The 21,769-nt window shown below is 43.2% G+C and overlaps 1 protein-coding gene across 8 annotated transcripts in view; it reads left to right on the plus strand.

The window, feature by feature from the left end:
* LOC148039515 (ABC1 family protein) overlaps nt 1-21,769 on the plus strand; it is a 160,471-nt gene that overhangs the window by 35,374 nt on the left and 103,328 nt on the right. For all 8 annotated transcript variants that reach the window (XM_087691405.1, XM_087691396.1, XM_087691426.1 and 5 more), the window contains one exon: nt 8,234-8,328. In XM_087691405.1, coding sequence (XP_087547531.1) covers nt 8,254-8,328 — 75 coding nt within the window. In that variant the 5' untranslated portion in view covers nt 8,234-8,253. Of the gene's footprint in view, nt 1-8,233; nt 8,329-21,769 lie in introns of those variants that run through there.

Raw genomic sequence — 21,769 nt, forward strand, 5'->3', positions numbered from 1 at the left:
TGCCAGGACAATAGATTCAAGCTTTGAGTGCTTACGCGCTTCAAATCGAGCATTGAAGTAGGGTTTGCCCCAAATTGGTGCTTGAGATAGGTAGGAAGCGAGGGAGTTGAAGAGGTAGTCGATCTTCTTTGCAAGTAAGTTTTTTTGGTTTTTTGGATTTAGGTAAGTAGGTTGGATTAGTGTAAGTGGTTACTTGTGATTTGGATGCATTTAGGTAAGGAGAAAACAAGGAAAATAGAGAAATACACAGCAGGGTTTCTGCTATAATAGCAGGCTCAAAACAGGGGAAAAATAGTGAAAAAAGAGCTTTAAGGCATTAAGACAACAAAGATAGAGAAGAGGGAGGTAAAAGACTAAGCAAAGAAGGGTTTAAGAAGCCAAGAGAGCAAAGAGAGAGCTCATTTGTGTGCAGTTAGTTGAGAGAGAGAGCTACAGGGCTGGAAACCATTTCATGCTTGGTAATCTTCACCATCGTGCCTTTGAGCCTTGCAGGTAAGCTCTGAGTGTGTCTTTGTATTGGATAATTGCTTCCAGGGTTATAGTTGAGAGATTGATCAAGTCACATGTGAGATTTATCATGATTCTTGTCGTTCTGGAAATTTTGGTAGTGCACTTGGACGGATTTCATAGTTGTTCGAGTCCTGCTACCACTCGGACAGTCCGAGTTACAAGTCTACTTGAACAACCATAAAATTGTTGGAGTCTAAGACTTGGACTTGGACCTTGGATCTAATTTAGACTCGGACGGCCATTCACTCGGACTCGGAGGGTTGAGTGCCAAGTCACTCGGACTCGGATAGTCTAGACTCGGATAGGACCATTCGGACTCGATGGTCCGAGTCAAGCATTCAGACACTGTCACTCGGAGAGACTACATAGAAGCTAGATTCTGGTAAATTGGACCCACCCCAGGGCAAGTAGAGCCTGAGCCCAAGCTAGTTGAAATCCCAATAGACCTCCAGACACATAGAATGGCTCATAGAGCCGACTGACTCAAGAATTGTGACCTTACGATATAGACAAAAAAAAGTGGTCACACTGACCATCAATCGCTCATTCCGCTAGAGACCTGGACTAATTGACCAAACCTGCTATCCCTTAGACCATATGTCTAGAATGCCGTAGAGACCAAAATTGACCATCGAGGGTGGCCATCACCTATACGAAGAAGCTGTAGTTAGTGGGTGGACTAATTGATCAAACTTGCTATCCCTTAGATCATACGTCTAGAATGCCGTAGAGACTAAAATTGACCATCAAGGGTGGCCATCACCCATACGAAGAAGCTGTAGTTAGTGGGAATTGATCGGAAAGAGTGTTATTTGCACTGTACTGTTTCCGTTGAATTCACACACTACATCAATTGAACATTTGACGTGCATCAGAAAAGTTGAAAGCCTTATTCCTCACAACGTACATTAAGGAGCATCCCAATAGTATCTGAGTGCACATAATATTGAGGATTGTTTTGAATAACAAGGAATTCATGCAAGATAAGATGAGCTGAACGAACCCACTAGTAGGAGGAGATCCCAAGCATTGAATAGTGGCCAAGGATACCAATCACCGAATATTGAGAGACTTGAATTGTCAAATTGCTTAGGGAGCAACAGGGGCAAGCACGATTAGGGACGTAGCTCTACCTGACTTATGGACACCCTAGTTGCCCAAGAAACTAGCAATAGGTCACGAACTAGTGCCAGCGCGGAAAATGACGAGCTTGACTTGGGAGAATTCCTAGTCAACATCTAACAATTGATGACCTGATATGACTTGCAAACCAAAATGGAGCATCACGGTAGACCAGTCGAGGATATCATAGCCGGTCTAGAGGAGGAGAGAAGGTTGGCAAGGAAAGCGCTGCTAAGCATGACCGCCTATCACCAAGAGCAACGAGCTCAAAAGCTAAGGCAAGACATAGAAATGCATAAAGTCCAACACGTTTTAGCGCTCGCCAACTAAAATAGGACAGGACCAAAAGCTGAGAGGGAGAGAGCACTAGAAGTTGACCTTACGCTAAGCGAGCTTCTCACCAAACGATTCTTAGACAACACGACTGTAGAATAGAGTGGAGCAGCCCTGGCAACTTTGTTGCTAGTAGGACTAGGAATCACCTCGAATTCTAGGAGCCAGACCAATATACATGTGGTTGCTAAGCAACTTGACAAGTATCAGCTTGACAATGACCACCTGTATATCTTTGTGGAGCAGTTTGAGCAAGTATATGAGGCTAATGGCCTCATGGACCTTGCTCAACATGCACGAGCTTTCGGACTTTGCCTAGGAGATAAAAGACGGACGTGGTACACTAGACAATGCTGAATGCGATGACTTCAATAACCTCCAAAGTCTCTTCATCAAGAGATTCTCTGAGGTGGGATGTTTTGACAACCTCATCGTTAGGTTGATAAACATCAGTCAAAAGGACAAGAAGGATATCGGAGACTATGTCACCCACGTGTGGAGTCTCTTTAAGAGAATCCCAGCCAGAGCGACTTAGCGAACGAGCGATCTCCACTGTGTTCATAAGCCAAATTCAAAGCAAAGAGCCTTACAAGGCCTTGGTGAGCAACTCAACCTTGCAAAGGGATGTGCTAGCTAGGGTCTTCAAAGAAGCCATACGAGTGGATGACCTACTCAAGGTGAGGAGCTTGAGACCCACAACCCGAGACAACGCTGTATATTGAATCTCAGAAAGGGCTACGACTGTTGGTGAAAGATCTAACCAGAGCACCCAAGACAAGAGAAAAAGTGTCGATCAGAGCCAGGGGTTGGCGGACGTGAAGCTAGAGTTGGTTAGGCTTCAAGAGATGATAAGAAGGCCCGCACAACCTCATGTGCAGTGCGTGCATTGTGGAGGAAACCACCTTCCGGCTGAGTGCATGCTTCCTAGATTTAGACCTTGTGCCAATTGCGGTAGGTTTGGCCATGATGCATTGCATTGTTGACTATCGAGGCAATTGCTATACTCACAGTCATACAATTAGCCTTACTACCTAGGGAATAGATCACAACCTTTCGGGAGGGGGGCTCCACTAGCTTTTCCAACACTCAACGATTCAAAGCTAGCCGTCACTAGGATGGGACATAAATCCCATAGGGATACCTAGACTACCTGTACCCATCGTGACCCATCCACTAAGCGATGCTCTGATACATTATATAGAGGAGCTGAACGAGAACAAAGCATACGTAGATCCTTACGTCTCGTATGACGAAGAGGACAATCCCATCTTGATGGATTTCAGACCAATGCTGGTGATAGTGCTAGGAATGGGAAGAGGTAGAGGTCTAGGAGGAGAGAACCAGGAATCCATTGCATGCTGGACTTGCGGTCACCCAGGAGACATCTTATCATGATGCCCCAAATGGGAGCAAGCCAATCGAGAGGTCAATCTGAGATGCCCTGAGTGTGGGATCATATACTTGTACACTGAGTGCCCTAGGCGGAAACCTTCCACTAGTTCGGCTATCGTGCCATCCGTACCATTGGGACTGTTTGGAGTTGAAACACTTGATGGCAAAGCCACGCCAATTCCGCTGAATGTCATGACCTAAGCATAGGCAAAGCAGGCTGGTGTCTCATTATCCGGATCTAGTAACCTCAACGTAGCTTCAATAGGGAAGAAAAACCGTAGAAGAAGGAAAAAGAGGGCTGAGACAAAGATTATGCTTAAGATAGACAGTGCCACCATGTTACCAAAGGGGAAGAAAGTCATAGATGCAGAAGTAGAGACATTTGCTCCTAAGACAACATAAAAGGAAAGTGCCAAGGTTGGAGACTATCGTGATCCGAGGCACCAATTGGAAGTGGTGGATAAGGTCAAGGATTGGTTAGAGAAGCCCATGCGCACCTAAAGGATGTGGAATCCATTATTGAAGATGAGATCGATGAGCTCTCTAGTGTGAGCACATTGTTCTCGTTTACTCAATTCAAATCAAGAGACGCATCCACACCCCACGTGACACCGCATAAGAGCCTAGATACCACAAGTAGGTAGGCTGCCTAAGATCATTGGCAAAAGAGTGTAGAGCTTAACGAAAAACAGGCAATTGGTAACTTGCTCACGACATTGATATCGGCCCTTGTGACCCTACCTTTGGGAGAGCTGCTCAGGTAGAACCGGACGCTATAGCAAGGGTTGAAGCAGTGGGTAGAACGACACGACAAGCTTGGAGTGACCGACTTGCTTGACCATAACACAGTAACACACATATCAAGCTTAACCTTGAACTCAGTGCTTAAGTCTTTGCATGTAAATGCCTTTTGGGAAGGCATAGAGATAGATGCAGTCTTGCCTATCAATGCATTAGGAGATGCTACAAGAAAGAGAATTGTAGATACGGGAGTTGGAGTAAGTGTGCTCAGCCATGCAGTCCTGTAGGCTTGGGGTAACCCACCTGTGGAGACCGCAAGGTTTAATGTTATGCTGGCTAACGAAATGAAGGTCAAACTGCTTGGAGTGCTAAAAGACTGGCCCTTGAAGATAGTGGGAGTCCAGTTCTCAGTGAACTTCATAATAATGAAGGAAGTGGACTACGACGTCTTGCTAGGCCGACCTTGGATGCGAAACCTATAAGTGATAGAAGATTGGGGCAATGGTCTTATATTCTTAGGCAATAGATTGGAGGTTGTAAGAGTCGAGATGGATACCTGGAAGACCATGCTAGTTGACCTAGATGCCATCTCCGCTATCTCGAAAGGAGACTCACAGGTTAGAAATTCTTACGGGCCACTAACGAAGTATATCCCTTGCCCCGAGGATGAGCGGGATTGGATGCATGTGCTAGCCACCATCGACCTGCCATTCTCAGATGATAAAGGTGATTATAAGCAGGCTGCAAGGATAGCCAATGAGTCCCATAAAGCCACAACATCTCAACTGCAGAAGGGTAAGACCTCGCTATCGGTACCACTTTGCATGATGGCCAAGAGCCCTAGTAGACAACCAACACTTGTCCCTTTCCACATTCCGTCTAACAAACTCGAACTCCAAGGGACCCTTGAATACTTGACAAAAGGGTTGGCTGGTAACCCAATTGCCAATCTCAAATCCCTTAAGGATCTCATGGATGAGCCGAAGTGGCAGTGGACCCAAGTGCACGACTTGAACCTGATGTACAATTGGGCACTGATCACAGATGCGAAGAGGGTTGAGGCTAGAAGCCTAGGAGACGATAAGCAGCTAGAAGATAATGATTTGGACGATCAATATGAAGACTGCTACTCTACAGATGAGGAAGGTGAGGAAGAGGCCGAGACAATAGAGTATGAAACGGACGGCCAAGTGATTGAACAGATACGAGTAGACTCCAAGCCATGGAAAGCCAATGTCCTTAGGAGCGAAAGAGGAGCCTTCAGAACAGAATGCAACCGTTGGGGTGATAGATCACGAGCAAGCTGGATTAGTTCAATCAAGTACCGTACCACTCCTTAGAATAGAATTGGAGCTGCAACCACCAGGGGGAACTCCTTCTAGCAAAGGTTGTGAGTTTAACTCCGAGTTAGAAGTGAGCTCTGAAAGTGACCCGGAAATGCCTTGACCACCTAAGGCCGAACGCACCAAAGGGGACCTCCCAGTCTACCTAAGGCGCAGGCGGTCGAATGAGGACAAGAGGAAGAAACCAAGAGGAACTCAAACCTTAAACGCAAAATGCAAAATGTAAAACTCAAACATAGAGACAAACACAGGAAGAAACTCTAAAGTGAATGAATGCTATAAATGAATGTAAGAGCATACAGAATGCCCAAGGGCAGAGCAATACAGTGTCAAAGAGTGATATCCACTGGAGATGGATCCCAAGTGTTGTGACCACCAGTTGGAGATGATAGAGTGTTGAATAATGAAGGGTAGTAGGCTGGTTACCAAAACACTGTAGTTGCAAGCTGAAATCTAGTAAATGCAGTAGTGTACCACTAGAGGAAGATTGAAAACTGATCACCCGAGGTAGAGAACTGTTAGGCGACATTAGGAGAGGTGTTTGCTATCATAGATGGCCTATTGGATAGCTAAAACGCAGGTACTACAGGAGTCACCCAGTGGAAGAGATGGCAATAGCTTGTTTCTTGGCACCAAATGCTAAAAATGTAGGTTGATCTGGTGCTATCTTGAGGCAGTAGATAGAGACCTCCAAACAGCAGGGCAATGGTTGAAAACAGGCCACCTAGGGCTGGATAGTGATGGGCTGTAGTCGATGATGGCTGGACACCGCTAAAACAGTAGGGGCCAAGAAATCCACAGCTGCATCACCGAGATCGTCCCCCTCTGAAAGGGATGGGGGGTACGACCAGATGGTAGATGGTTGATGAACAGGCCACCTAGGGCTAGATAGTGATGGGCTGTAGTCGGTGATGGCTGGACATCAGATGGTAGGTGACTGATGGCTGAAATCTGCACGGTAAAGTGAGAAACCTGGACAAAAGGATGAGGCTGAATGGTGGGCAGCCTATCTATTTATATATGTTGAAGGGTGTCCCAAAAAACTAGGGTTTTGGGGGACCACTAAAACTCTCTCGAACTGCATCCCAAATTTGCGTTTTTCATTAATTAGGTGTGTTTTGGGGCTGTTTAAAATGCTAATTAGTTGTAAAGCGTGTTTTAGCTCAGTAGGGTTCTCCAAATTAGGGTTTGCCTTATGAGACATTGACACTTTCTAGGATTGCATTTCTTTTAATGAAAGTTTCAATATTTTGATTAATTAAGCTAGTTTTGGGGGTATTTTAAGTAGCTAATCAACATGTAATGCATTTTACCTCAACATACATGACTCATCATGTAAGCCCACCATGGATAGTTGGTTCCATCCAACTTGTCCTCAACAACCAACATATAGAGTACATAATTGTTGCTAGCCATGGCCATTGATTGATGCAAACATTGCTTGTGTAGAGGAAAATATGCACAAGACCAACTTGTGCGCTATGTAGCATAGTATAAAGGAGACTATAAGGGCTTTTACTTGCAGAATTGTTTGATGTCAAAAATTTTGCACAAAAGGATGAAATAGCTTATGTAGTATTGGTAATAGTGCAAAAAGAGGTCGAAACAAACCTGAATAAAAAATTTGACAACATCTGATTCACTCCTAGTATTTGTCGACTTATGAACGCTTGTCAAATCTCGTCCCGATCGGAGTAAATCAAACAAAGAGTGTTGATGACTCTACCCAAGAGATGAAGCTCGTTGTGATACCAATTGTTGGATTTAGGGTTGCAGGAAATCAAGCACATAGCATGGAGAATAAAAAGCTTGAGAGAGCACAACTCAAGAGTCAAAAGTGTATTAAGAAGTATCAATAGATAAGGTTTACAAGATTGAGTATGCCCTAAAAGCTAATAGGCATATATACAATGCAGGGAAAAAAACCTCTTTAAGAGGGAAAAAAGTGCCTAAGTGGTCCCAATTGTGTTCACAAAACACCACCAAAATATGGTAGTAGATTATACTTAAAAACCATTTTCATTAGCCATCCTTCTAGTTTGGCATGCTCAATGCCTTCCCACAAGGGCACATTGCATCTCTTATTGTGCATTATATTTGGGCTCTTTTATTTCTTATGTAGCTTGGTGATCACCTTTATCCTCATATTTTATGTTTAGCATTCATTTTCTTTCATCTTACTTTTGCATGCCTTTTGTTTGTGGTAGATGTTACAATATCAATGCTTTAGTGTTATTAATATTTGGCATCTCAGACAGAGTTCTTACAAAACCAATGTGTACGTACTCATCCACTAGAAGTAGTAGGGATGTGGTTGTTGTTTGGGTTTATCCTTGTAGTATTATGTATATACTATAAAGGGCTTAATCAAGTCATCGTTAATAACAAGCATATGATTCCCAAGATTGACAATTTGTGGAATTGTCCTTATAGTGCACAAATCTTCACTAAGATTGGTTTGCGATCTTGGCACTAGCTAAAAGAAGACATAGCTAAGATTTTCCTTTAGTGTTAGATATGCATTTGTAATTTTGTTATGCACACATTTACCTTATTTAGAATGTGTAGGATTATTTCTATTGCATGTCCTCTTCTCCCCTAAGCCTTCGTTTCCATGTTAGAATTTTGTTTTTGCATCATGATGACTTTATCAACACCATTGCATCAAGATAATACATAGCTTAGCCACTCACATAATAGTTTTCAAGTTGTAAATATTTTTCTGTGTTGTGAACAATGGATGTATCTAATTACTGAGAGACTTTAAAAACTATATTAATCATGCTTTCCAGGTTTAGGCCTATTCTACAAAATGGGATGGGGCCACAATATGAGACGACAGATGAAAATTTTTACTTTGGCGCTTTCAATTTATTGGGAGTATAAGGTAAACACCCTACTTTTCTTACATCTTTTGTTTAGTTAAATATCATGCAAGTCTTTTATAAAGCTATTTTTGAACTTACGTAAATCTTGAAAGAATTCTATAGCATCTTAGCGTGTGTTTAATGTTTGTTGCTTAAAATCTTAGTCCTAGTATAAATTAAAGAGTTTTAAAGCTTTGCAAGGGAATTGAGAGAGAGTAGGTCTTAAGAAGAGCTCTTTTTTGTTGTTTCTTGGGACTCCAGAATCTAAGTTGGAAACATGCAACAAATATATTACCATTCAAGATGAGGTTATATTAAATTGGTGCAAAGCTTATAGGATAAGGTTGGCAAAATGACAAAATTTGAAGCAATAGAAATGTTGATAAGATGCAAAAGATTCTTGACTTGGTTAGTGTTTGTATCATCTCATGGTCTCTAAGGTACAATTGACATAGTGTTGCAAACTTTTTGAAGGCAGAGGAATATTGGTTATATTAAACACGTTTTGTGCTTTTATCTTAAAATTCACTTTGTATTCTTGTTTCGTAGTATATGCAGCACATGAACCTTGACTTCTTTGTTACTGTAGCCTCGCTCTACTTCCTCGCGTCATCATTTGCTTGAAATACCTTTAGCACAACACTCAAAAAATGAAACTAAAAAACTTTGCAAGAAGCAAAACTCCAATTTATCCAACTTTCTATGCACTTGATTAACCATAGTCACCTTGGGCCTCTTTTCACATTGGGGCATAGTGAGTAAGAGTGTATGATGAATCACAATGCCCTAATAGGGGTCCTATATATGTAGTTCTTACATCATTGAGACTCTAAGGCCTCAAGACTAGCACAAATGCCTTGGAAGGCCTAGGAAACCAAAAAACAAAAGGTAAGACCCCTAAAAGCTATAAGGCTAAAGGCTAAGGCTCAATGTTGTAATGAAAGCTAAAAGCTTTACTTTTTGTTTCAACATAGGCCCACTTCATGTTTGCATGATCATGATCATAGAAAACCAAGCATTTGTTTCACTTATCGTGTTCCTTCTATGGTTTGGTGTGAACGCTCCCTTATCCATGGGCACTTTTTACCTTCTAGTTGGAGAAGGGTTTTTTCCTTGTGTGAATATCTGTCAGTGGGTGTGGTACTTCGTACCTTAGGGATTCTACTTTCATATCATTCTCACATAGTGGATGTGACCTTCCAACATTCTCCTCTCTTGCTGTTCACTTGTTCATTGTGAGCGTGTGTGAGAGTGCACATGTTGCTAAACCCTAACCTAATAGTGGGTATTAGAGCCATACCTCTTAGCCGCTACTACTTTGATCGTGCATCGCCATAGTTGCCGTTGAGCCTGGAGCTCGGCTGCTCTTCTTTAACTTGGTTTGCATGCCATCTTTAGTTTGAGCTCGGTGCCTGCTGCTGTGTGTTTGTGCCAGCAATATTAGGTGCTGTCTACCTCGTTGCGCCTATCTAGCAAGCATGGTCAGCCCATGGTTGCCTCCATGATATGTTCCTATTGAGCTCATATGCATGAAAGCTGACATGACAGCTTGTTTCGCTCCTTGGATGATGCACTGACAAGCTCGTCACCTCTGCTTGACAGCTTGCTCGACAATCCGTTTCTTGTGATGAATCTCTAGCTTTTGCCACATTACGACCAACATGTTATGCTGACCAGCCTTGACAGCTATGGCATACTCGTTTGCTCCCAATAGGTCGCCAACATGCACACATGCCTAGAAGCAGCCTCGACAGCATGCGCCACATCATGCTTGCTATTTAATGTCGTGATAGCCTTCACTGATTTGTTGCTTGACACGTGATACATTTAAACATTAAAGTATTGGCCCCTCAAGCCTTAATCAACATTAAGCCACTTAAAATTGCTCCTGTTTGTGTGTAGTGCCCTTGTTAAGCACAAAATTTGGGGATTTATATTAGGCCCAAATTTCCCCCAGATTTCTTTAAGAATTTTGGGACTTTTGCTTGAAAACCCCAAATCTCACCAAAATTTTGGGGATCTTGCATTCGGTGCTAAAAAATTGCTTAATTTTGTGTCAAAATTTAGAGCTTTTCACATCCGAGCTCAAATTTCACCTAATTTTACCAATTAATGTTGGGATTTTTGTGAAATTTCCAAAAATTCATTGACGATGAGGCTAATTACACCTACATCATCAATCGCGCACATTGAAGCCCTTTCAGCCACAAATTCATCATCGATGCCATCAATTTTTCAAAAAATTGTGAGTTTTGGTCTTTTCTTTGCTTTGTTTTTGTGTTGTACTTGCATTTGTACTGGATAGTAGTTGGTTGCAAAAAAGACAAGAAATTTCAGCAAGCAATGGTAGGGCAAAATGATTTGCTCAACATGTTTGGGACCTCAGACAAATCGGATGGCACTAATTGTCCCATGTGGGCATACATGATAAAGCATGTACTTGTTGCCAAGCAGCTTTGGGGTTATGTATGTGGTTCAAAAGTTAGGCCTGGAGACCTAGTAACGTAGAATGCTATAGATTCTTCTAGCTTATCCACTATCACCAATGGATCTTTTGCTCCAACTCCTCCTACACCTCCCATAGTAGATTAATTGAGATGGGATGGGTGTGATGCCCAAGCTCATGCTTTGATTGCACTTTTGTACAAGGGACAAGTTATCCCGCATATTTACTTGTGCACAACGGCCAAGGATGCTTGGGATAAGCTTGCTTTGTTGTATCAGGTGCGCAATGAGGCTTGTGTAGCCTATTTGCGTAAGCAGCTTGAGATGGAGCACATGACAGAGGGTGATTCTGTGGATGTATACATTACACGTGTCAAGGACATTACGGAGAAGCTTGCTAATATTGATGAAATAATTCCCGATGTCTCTCTTGTATCTATAGACTTGGCTGATGTACCTGATACTTATCAGAGTTTTGCCACTACACTTAGTTTACTAGCGAAGGAGATGCTAATGCATACATATTTGATGCGTCACTATCACTAATGTTGCAAGAAGAGCAATCAAGGGTGAATCACTCTGATATAAGTATGGACAATTAAGCATTTGTAGCTAGCAATCGAAACAAAGGGAAGTCATGGCAGCCCTTAAAATTAAAAGGTAAAGGCAAAGCAGGTTCTTCTACAGACTCTTCAAGCACCAAGGATGATGGTGCTAAGAAAAAGAGGCGCAATTATTGCAAGAAAAAGAGGCATGTTATTGAAAAATGCAAAAAAAGGATGGCAAGTAAAAAGAAGAAACAATCAGGCATGAGTATTGTTGTAAATTCAGTAAATGTAAAGAATGAAACCACACATTTGGCAAGCTTGGACATTGGTTAGTCTTATATCTTTGTTGTGCGTTGTTCATATGATCCATCTTCACATGAGCATGGTCTTTCAGTTGCTGAAAATTGCAGCACATAGTTTTTTTTTGAGAGTGGCGCTTCGAAGCACATAATGTCCTTTTGTGACTTTCTTATATCATATGCAAATGTCTAAAAGGAGGGATGTGTTGTATGTGCAAACAATGCTTCATATGCAATTCAATGCATTGGTTAGATTTCCATTATTATAGTGGATGGAAAAACTATCATGCTTGAAAAGGTCTTGTATGTGGCAGGCATAAAGAAAAATTTGCTTTCAGTTTCAGCCATTGTATGTGTTGGTTTTGTGGTTAAATTCCACATGGATTGATGTAGTGTCTATGATGTAGTGATGGGGATGTCCTAATTGTCACTAATACATTGTATAATGGACTCTATTAGCTTGATTTATATGAGAGGAGAGCATCAGAGGATGCATTACAATTGATGCCACCATTGTGGATGCTTGGTTTGGTCATCTTAATTATGCAGTTTGCTTCACCTAAAAAGAAAAAATATGGTGCTCCATCTCCCTTCGTTGAAAGCACCTACGCATAGTGTATGTGAAAGTTGTGTATTTGGCAAAATGCATTGTGCTTTGTTTTCCAAAGGTGCATCTATGCGTGTTGATCAGAAATTACAGCTTGTGCATAGTGATGTTTATGGGCCCATGTGTGTTAAATCCATTGAAGGATACTTGTACTTTGTTACCTTCATTGATGACATAACTCCTCACTATTGGACATATGCTTTGAAGCACAAATCAGAAGTGTTTGCATGCTTTAAACCTTCCTGCCCTTGGCTGAAAATGGCAGTAGGTGCAATCTGATTACACTAGGTACTGATCGAGGGGAGAGAATATATGTCATGGGAGTTCAAGTCTTTTTTGGCTGAAAGGGGCATTATCCATCAGTGTACTATGCCTTATACATCTCAACAAAATGGTGTGGTTGAAAGATAAAATCTCTCTTTGATGCAAATGGCATGTTGTATGCTGTCACACAATAAACCACTCCCAAAGTTTAGGCTTGATTCTATCATGTGTGTAGTGTATGTGCTAAATACAACCCAACTAAAGCATTGGCTGAATGTACGCCTTATGAGGCTTGGAATGCCTGGAAACTAGCGGTGTCACATATTTGTGTCTTTGGTTGTTTGGCATATGCTATGGTGTATGGACTGAAAATCAGACTGCTATTCAGTATGTGTTTGTTGCTGATTTTGCTGCTATAAATCCTCAATAGGTTGCCGAAATTGACCAAAATCAGGTGCACTTTGCTGAAATAAAGGCAACAAATTGTCAAACATGTCCATAGGCCCCACATTGGGCGGATTCTTGCAGTCCATGAAGAACCGACCAGCATGTTCAGAGAATACCACATCCCTACTAGCAAAAATCTTGTTGGTAGAGGGTCGGTACAAGTGGCACCCTTTACTTTCTGCACTATAACCAAAAAAACTGCATTTGACAGCCGTGTCTTGCAGTTTATGTCTTCATGGTTGGGCTGTAGGTTCAATCTCATGCAAAAGGTCACTTTGTGAAAGATTTAATGATAAGTGGAGGTTGGTCTTCATCCCTAATGCCTGTTAGATACATTTTGGGACAGTAAACAGTCTGTTCCACTTCCCAGTAGAAGTCGATTAGCCACTCGCCATGCATAGGGTAACTTGGTTGCGCAAGCACTTGTAGTTACTGCATGCAATGAGAATCTTGTTTTTTTACATGATGCTTTACAAAATGAACATTGGATGGTAGCTATACAATTAGAAACAAAATCTATTCATAAAAATATCATATGGGAGTTATGTGACTTGCTTGTTGCCAAGTGTGCTATAGGCACAAAGTGGGTTTGCAAATTACAATGTAGATTTGATAGCACCATTTGTAGTGTCATTGCTTTGGTTGCTCATTATGATTGGCTTGTGCATGAGTTAGATGTGAAGATTGATTTTCTAAATTGTGATCTTCATGGGGAGGTTTATGTCATTCAACCTCCTAGCTTGTTTAGAAAGGATCAGAAAGCAAGTATGTTGTTTGCATAAGGCCCTCTATGGTTTAAAGTAGGCACATCTAGGGGATGGTATGAGAAGATACATGCATATTTGATTGCTCTTTGCTTAAGTAATTCACACACTGAAAGCGCACTTTATGTTCGTAAAGATGGCGATAGCCTCTTGATTCTCATTTTTTATGTGGATAACATGGTATTGATTGGATCTCATGACATATGTATTTCAGCCTTAAACACTGAATTGAAGCATATATTTGATCTGATAGATCTTGGCTACTTGCACTACTATCTTAGCATATAGTTTACTACAGTTGAGGGGGTGTTAAGAAGACTGCTAGGGTTTGCACTAAGGACACGCAGAGTGTACGACCACGACAAAAACACAAAGACATAGACACAGAGGGCAAAACTCAAACCCTAAACGCAAAACTCAAAACTCAAACACAAAAACTCAAACACAAACAGAAGAAGGAAGAGAGAGAACACAACTCTGAAGTGAATGGATGTTGTAAATGAATGTAAGAGTGTACAGTGTGCTCAATGTCAGAGCAATGTCGGAGTGCGACGTCCATCGAAGACGGATCCCAAGTCTGTGACCACCAGTCGGAGTGTAGGAGTGCTGAATAGTGAATGACAGCAGGCTGGTCACCAAAACACAATAGTCTGGAGGGTGGAAACTGGTAAACCTAGCAGTGTACCACCGATCGGGGGCTTGAAACTGTGCACAATCTGCTGTAAACAGCAGGTTGAAACAGTGTTTGAGAGTGTCAGGGCCAGCAATGCTGAAAACGCAGGCTGGCTGACCCTGGAGATGTTGGACAACAGGCTGAACAGCAGTATGGGACAGTTTGGAGCAGTCGCCAGCAGTTGAGAGCTGTTGCCTACAGCAATGGACAGACTGAAGATGATGTGGTTGCAATCGATGATGGTGTAACCTGCAAAATAAGGATTATTGCTGAATGGGGGCAGCCTGTCTTTTTATAGATGTGGAAGGGCGCCCCAAAAATTAGGGTTTCCACTAAACTTTCTCGAACCGCTCCGCGTTTTAGGGTTTCCACTGTACTCTCTCGAACCGCTTCCCGTTTTAGGGTTTTACTCTAAAAGAGCATTTTTAGTGTGTTTTGGGACTGTTTAAGAGGCTAATCAGCAAGTAATGCATATTTTAGCTCAACACCTCCTCTCAAGCCCAAAACTGAGCAGAAAGGTTAGGCCAGCCATTGTGATGTTGATGTATTGCAAGGCGTCCCATCCCAAAGCAGCCAAGGCATCGGATAAAGGGTGCACGTTGGTTGCCCAGTGGCCTACCAAGACTATAGAGGCGATGGTTATCTTACCAAGGGAATCCAAGTAGTCACCCCAGAGAGGACAGGGCATCGGACAAAGGGTGCACGTCGGTTGCCCAGTGGCCTACCAAGCCCTACATCGTGTGTGTGTGTGTGTGTTTTTTTTTTTTTTTTTTTTTTTGAATAAGCGTGGTAAATTTTATGGGATGCGGCCGATTGAGGAATAGTGACCTAGAAGACGGGAGTAGGGAGGGTACACCCAACACATCACAAAACAGTACAAGCTAACCCATCCACTTAGGGTGTCGATGACAAGGAAAAATAGGTGATGAGGTATCCATGTGATGAAGAAGGATGGTGGTGTGGTAACAACAGCCGCCGGTGAAGTGGTGCTCTGCACAATGAGATGCAAAGTATGCTACATGTTGAAGAATGCTCATGCAGTAGGTGCCACTTAGACAGTGTTCCTCATGGGGAAATTGTTCACTTGCCCAAGCACCCTAGTACAAAGATGATGAAATCATGCAATGCAAAGGGTAAGGTACAACAGGGGGGGAGAAGTTGATGTCAAAGACAAAGTGCTGAAGCTTGTAGAATACCAAGAAGGGTAGGAACCCCCTTCTTAACTTGGATGTAGATGCTGAAGAAGGAAGAGGAGCCTGATGTCAGTTTTCGTGTGGTGTCGAGAACCATAAGGAATGAAGAGGAGGAGGAAGCATCCCAGCTGGAAGAGCTAGGTAGAAGTCACTGCCATGATAGTATCAAGAGAGATGCTGCACGATCCGCCTCGGGAGGGGAAGCCTCCATGCTGGTAGAAGAGCAAAACTCCAAGAATGATGAAACCATGAAGGAACGACGCACATCCCAAGTCTCCAGCCCAGGTAGGACTGGGCAAATCTGCATGTTAGTTCTACATTGAAAACAAAACCTGCAAAGGAGATCAAAGTCTGCAATCACAGAGGTTAGTAGTGAGATGCTCAAAAAACAAAACAAAACAAAAATGAAAAGCTAATTGAAGGAATAAGTGCAAAGATGCAAACATGTATGTGTGTGTGAGTAAATGCAACGGAAGACTTAAAATGTAGAGACAAAAATCCTATGTGCTCGACTCTAAGAGTGCGAAAAATGAATGCTAGATTGACCTATGGTATCCGAAAGGACCTAGAGATATGCTAGTCTAAGAAGGTGGCCACCATCGCATACGTCCAGTAGCAGGGCTTTGCCAAGGGAACGCTTGATGAGGTGGGGAGGAAGGTGAGATAGATGCATGAAGTGCAACGGGATCAGTACCGCCGCTGAGGCTGTCCGTGTGCCACATGTCCACCAGTCGCTGTGGGGCCTGGAGGAGTAAATGGGGCAGCAGCGGAAGTCGTAGCCCCACTGGACTGTGAAGTCGCAGCGGTTTGCTGAGGCTTTTTAGGTGGAAGACCTTGGGCCTTGGAGCGATACTCCTTGTCCACATGGCTTGCTCTCTGGCAGTGTGTGCAAAATCGGTTTTTCTCAGGGAGTTGCTGCCAGATAGGTCTTGATTCTTTGGTTCCATCAGAGGAAGAGGAGTCACCCTTTTGATTGGCTTGCCTTCGCATCTAACAAGTTCTTGCCACTGGTGGTTTTCCCTCCCGAAGAAAAAGCAACCAACCCCCTCTGCTCTGAATAAGACTGCGATGAGGATTTCTTGTGGACTTGATCATGCAGCCTTACATAACGCAAGAACTGGGACTCGCACTCAAACTTGTAGAAGGTTGGCAATCGAGGTTGGGAGATGATGTGTTGAATGAAATTGAAGTATTTTGCGAGCAACTTATTCAAGAAGAATGTAACCTGATCGTCATTTGACTTTGGAGAGCCAGTAGTGGCCAACTTGGCAAGAAACTGCCTATAGTCAACCAGCTTGACTTTCAGATCATCCCCTTCCTTAAGAGAGAACTCTTGAAGCTCAAAGTCGAGATTGATACGCTGAGTACGATCACGAGTTGCATAGCGGTTAAGAAGGTGATTTCAACGCTCGGATGTGAGCAGGAAGGGCTACAACTGAGAGTGAAACTTAGGAAACAATCCCTGCATCAGCTCAACATTGGCTGTAGCATCGTGGACTCTCCATTGACGGATGTAGTCAGGGTGAGCTAGTCGAGGGTCCGGCATAGGCTCTAGACCAATGACGAGGTCTCAAAGACCCTGAGACTCAAGCACTTGTTGCATGAAATTCGACCAAGTAGTGAAATTTGACCCGTTAAAACGTGTCTTATCCGTGAAGGCATTCTTGGCTGTTGCAACAGGAGTGGTAGTGCTCGGAGATGGATAGTGTGAAAAAGTGTAGTGGGGGTAGGATGGGGGAGTGGAGTATACTTGGGAATGGGCTCCAGAGTGCCTACTAGGCATGTGGGTAGTGTGCAAGGTGGATCCATAGGTAGGGATGGGCTGACTAGGCATGGGCATGGTAGCCACATGAGGAACCCAAGGAGGTGGGATGGGAACACGGGGAGCAGAAGATGGGAATCCTTGCGTAGGTGTAACCCAAGGAGAGTGCGAAGATGCACCATAAGCTGAGGATGGAAACCCCTGCGTATGAGTGGTCATGGGAGATGTGAAGTTGGGGATAGTGAGAGGGATGCCCATCACAGTCAACCCAGGAGTGATGGGTGCACTAATTTGCTGAAAGGTGAGAGGCACTGTGTTAAAGGGTGGCATTCCCCCTAACGAAGTACCACGGTGTAAAGAGGTAGAGAATGGGGTGGAGAAGGAAAAGGTGCTAGGAGCGGAGATGGTAGATCCAACCCCTCGGGTGTGTGATGCAGATGTGGAGTATAATTCAAGATTTTGGAAAGATGATGAGAGATGATCAAGGTGTGATATAGAAGAGGGTGGGATGGGAGGGAAGTGAGAAGTGTGTAATATGCACAAATGAAACAGAAGCTGTAGATGTACGTGAATTTCGTCTGCTTCGTGAGCCCCCTCTATTGAAGTTGACATACGCAAAGCCATCCGGATCCTGTACCTCAAAAGAAGAAATAGGCGAGGGTTTTGATTCATGCAACACAAAAGAATTGTACAAATGTGACATTGGACTTGGTGGAGATGATGAAGATGGATCGCCAGATGTTCCGAATGTTGTATGTCCTCCATGGTCGCGGAGAGGTGGCCAGCCTCACCAACCGGTCCAAATGTGGTAGCAAAACTGGTAGGAGGGGTGCAATTATCACCGTACTTGTTGCGATAGTACTCCTCAAAGTCCTCCTCTGTCATGTTAGTGAAATCTGGTGAAGGTGGAGTGTCGTCCTCCTCACCGAGTCCATAATGCCGTCTCAGGGCCTCCAATGATGGAGAGGCCTGATAGGACATCATAGGAACTGGAGAAGAAGGTGTTTGGGACATTGTGATTCGGTTACGAGTCGTATTGTGTGCCTTGCACAAAGACTAGCTCTCAACAATATCCGTAGGATACTCTTTACAAGAGCATCGGCTCTGATACCGTGTTAAGAAGACTGCTAGGGTTTGCACTGAGGACACACAGAGTGTACGACCACGACAGAAACACAAAGACACAGACACAGACACAGAGGGCAAAACTCAAACCCTAAACGCAAAACTCAAAACTCAAACACAAACAGAAGAAGGGAGAGAGAAAACACAACTCTGAAGTGAATGAATGCTGTAAATGAATGTAAGAGTGTACAGTGTGCTCAAGAGCAGAGCAATGTCGGAGTGTGACATCCACCGAAGATGGATCCCAAGTCTGTGACCACTAGTTGGAGTGTAGGAGTGCTGAATAGTGAATGGCAGCAGGCTGGTCACCAAAACGCAGCAGTTTGGAGGCTGGAAACTGGTAAACGCAGCAGTGTACCACCGATCGGGGGCTGGAAACTGTGCACAGTCTGTTGTAAACAGCAAGCTGAAACAGTGTCTGAGAGTGTCAGGGCCTGCAATGCTGAAAACGCAGGCTGGGTGACCCTGGAGATGATGGACAGCAGGCTGAATAGCAGTCTGGGACAGTTTGGAGCAGTCGCCAATAGCCGAGAGCTGTTGCCTACAGCAATGGATAGGCTGAAGACGATGTGGTTGTAGTCGATGATGGCTGGACAGCAGATGGAGGCAGGCTGCAGGCTGGAAATTGGGCGTCAACAGCAGCAGAGGGTGTATGGGCTGGTGTAACCTGCAAAACAAGGATTATTGTTGAATAGGGACAGCCTGTCTTTTTATAGATGTAGAAGGGCACCCCAAAAATTAGGGTTTTCACTAAACTTTCTCGAACCGCTCCCCATTTTAGGGTTTCCATTGAACTCTCTCGAACCGCTCCCCGTTTTAGGATTTTACTCTAAAAGAGCATTTTTAGTGTGTTTTGGGGCTGTTTAAGAGGCTAATCAGCAAGTAATGCATTTTTTAGCTCAACAGGGGGGACATTATTTTGCAATAGTCTAAGTTCATTGGGCAACTTCTTGAGTATTTTTAGATGCAAGACTACAAGCCTATCTCTACTCCTGCTGAGACATGCCATAGGTTTACCCTTGAAGATGGAGAAAACCCTTTGATGCTTCTCTTTATTAGCAGGTTGTTGGTTGTATTTTGTACTTGTGTAATACATGGCCAGACATTCAGTTTGGGGTTTGTTATTTGGCACACTTTATGTACATCCCTGGTACTACATATTGGCAAGTAGTTAAATGTATCTTTTGTTGTCTCAAAGGCACTTAGACATTGGGCCTTTTTTATGCTAAAGGCACTACTCTTTGCTTGCATTTATTCACAAAGAGCGATTGGGCTGGTTGTTTTAGCATGAGGGTGTCCACTATTGGCAATTGTTTCATGCTTGGTGACTTTATGCATTTCTTAGGTTGAGCAAGAAGCAGTCTATAGTGGCCACATCTAGCTATGAAACTGAATACAAGGCAACATTTACAATTGGAATGTGTATGGTTCATATGCCTTTTGGTCTATCTTAGTATGGACTAGCACTTACCTACTCCTATCTATATTGATAGTCAAAGTGCCATGGCAATTGCGAGAAATCCAGTGTTTTCATGCTCGCACTAAGCACATTGAGGTGCATTATCTTTATGTCAAAGAGAGGCTCCTTGCAAGGGAGATCGAGTTGGTTTATGTCCCTACACAAAACAACTTGGCAGATGTGTTTACGAAAGCTCTCTCTAGAGAGAAGTTTGAAGCCTTTCGCAAGGCTCTAGGCTTGTTGCCATTTGGGGATTGATTTGCCTATTCCTTGTATACATTCATATCTTTCACTCGAGGGGAGGGGTTTGTTACACTTATCTTGTTTCTCCTATGTTCTGGTGTGAACGCTTTCTTATCCATGGGCACTTTTTACCTTCTAGTTGGAGAAGGGTTTTTTTCCCCATGCCCATTAGTGGGTGTAGTACTTAGTACCTTAGGGATTGTACTTTCATATCATTCTCATATAGTGGATGTGACCTTCTTGCACTCTCCTCTCTTGTTGTTCACTTGTTCACCGTGAGAGTGTGTGAGTGCACGTGCTGCTGAACCCTAACCTAACAACATTTTGCCAAATAAGCCCACGATACATTCCACTATGATTGCTCCTTGCTGCTCATAATGGCCATTAAAAACATGACCTCATGCTTAGTGCAATGTTGCTAGCTTTTTCCATGAACATTCTACCACGCAAGCACTTGGTTAAGACTTGTTGTCAACACCATGATCAGCTTTATGGCAATCTGCTGTGTCAACCAATCTAGTAATTCAGGGTTGTGAATCAAAGGCTGGTCATACCTTGCTGATCTGCAACCTAAAATGCTAAAGCCCAATTATCAGCATAAGCCACAAAACATTGCTTCCATGATATTTAGTCAATCAAAGAGCGATGCCATCTCGATAAACCATGTAAGCTCGACGATAAGACCATTAGTATTTGATCATTGGTTTCTAAGGCTCTCAAATCCAAGTTGATGATAATATACTTGCTCCGTATCAAAAGATGTTAAGCTTCAAATCTCCATGTCCATAGCATCAAGACCCAAAAATTCCTAGAAGTCTGTTCCTATGGATATCCATGGCTCCGGGTAAAGCCTTGCTAGTCATGAGAGAAAACACAACACTCCCCTAGAAAACAAGGAGTTAGTTGCTTAAGTCTTAACACATTTGTCCTGTTGTACATCACAAAGTTTTTTCTATCCAACTTTTTGTGGCTCACGTCATCCTTGGGCTCATTTCTAGTTTCACAAAAATGCTTCACATCATGTGGAAACTTTTGGAAGAAATGATGGTATTAAGGACTAGTGCTCGTGGTGAGCTGATGGGAGTTGCAGACACCGGAAACAACTCTAAGAGTCTGTCGTATGGGAGATGGGTCCCCAGATGCAGCAGCAGTAGTACACCAATGATGATGTGATAGGTTGTAGGTGATAGTGTTGGTGCTTTGAAGGGTGAGTTTCTATACATTTGAATCCAAGCTGATACTCAGTTAGGATTGGGGTAACTTAGAGACAATGACACTGAAGAAGATAATGAATGAATGAATGTTGAATATATGTGATGCTCAATGTAGCAAACACATTATGCAAAGGTGAAATTTTGACCTCCAAACTCTCGTGTCTCTAGGACTGGGGTAGAGAGTGTGTGCTGGGGAGTGTGTCATACTCTTAACAGATCCTGAAATGCAGCAGACAGCCTATGGATACGTCTAGTAGCAGCAAACACAGCAGTGTGGATCAATGTGACAGATGGGTAGTAAATAGTGGAATTCTGTGTGGGAGATGAAGGCGACAATTACTGCAGCAAAACACAACTGTCCTCATGATGTGGTAGGCTGTATGGATTGCCTGCTCAGTAAATGCAGCAATAAAGGCTG

This window comes from Lygodium microphyllum, chromosome 2, assembly GCF_053477565.2.
Source record: "Lygodium microphyllum isolate KBCC chromosome 2, Lygodium_microphyllum_v1.1.10, whole genome shotgun sequence".
In the NCBI taxonomy this organism is placed as follows: Eukaryota; Viridiplantae; Streptophyta; class Polypodiopsida; order Schizaeales; family Lygodiaceae; genus Lygodium; species Lygodium microphyllum.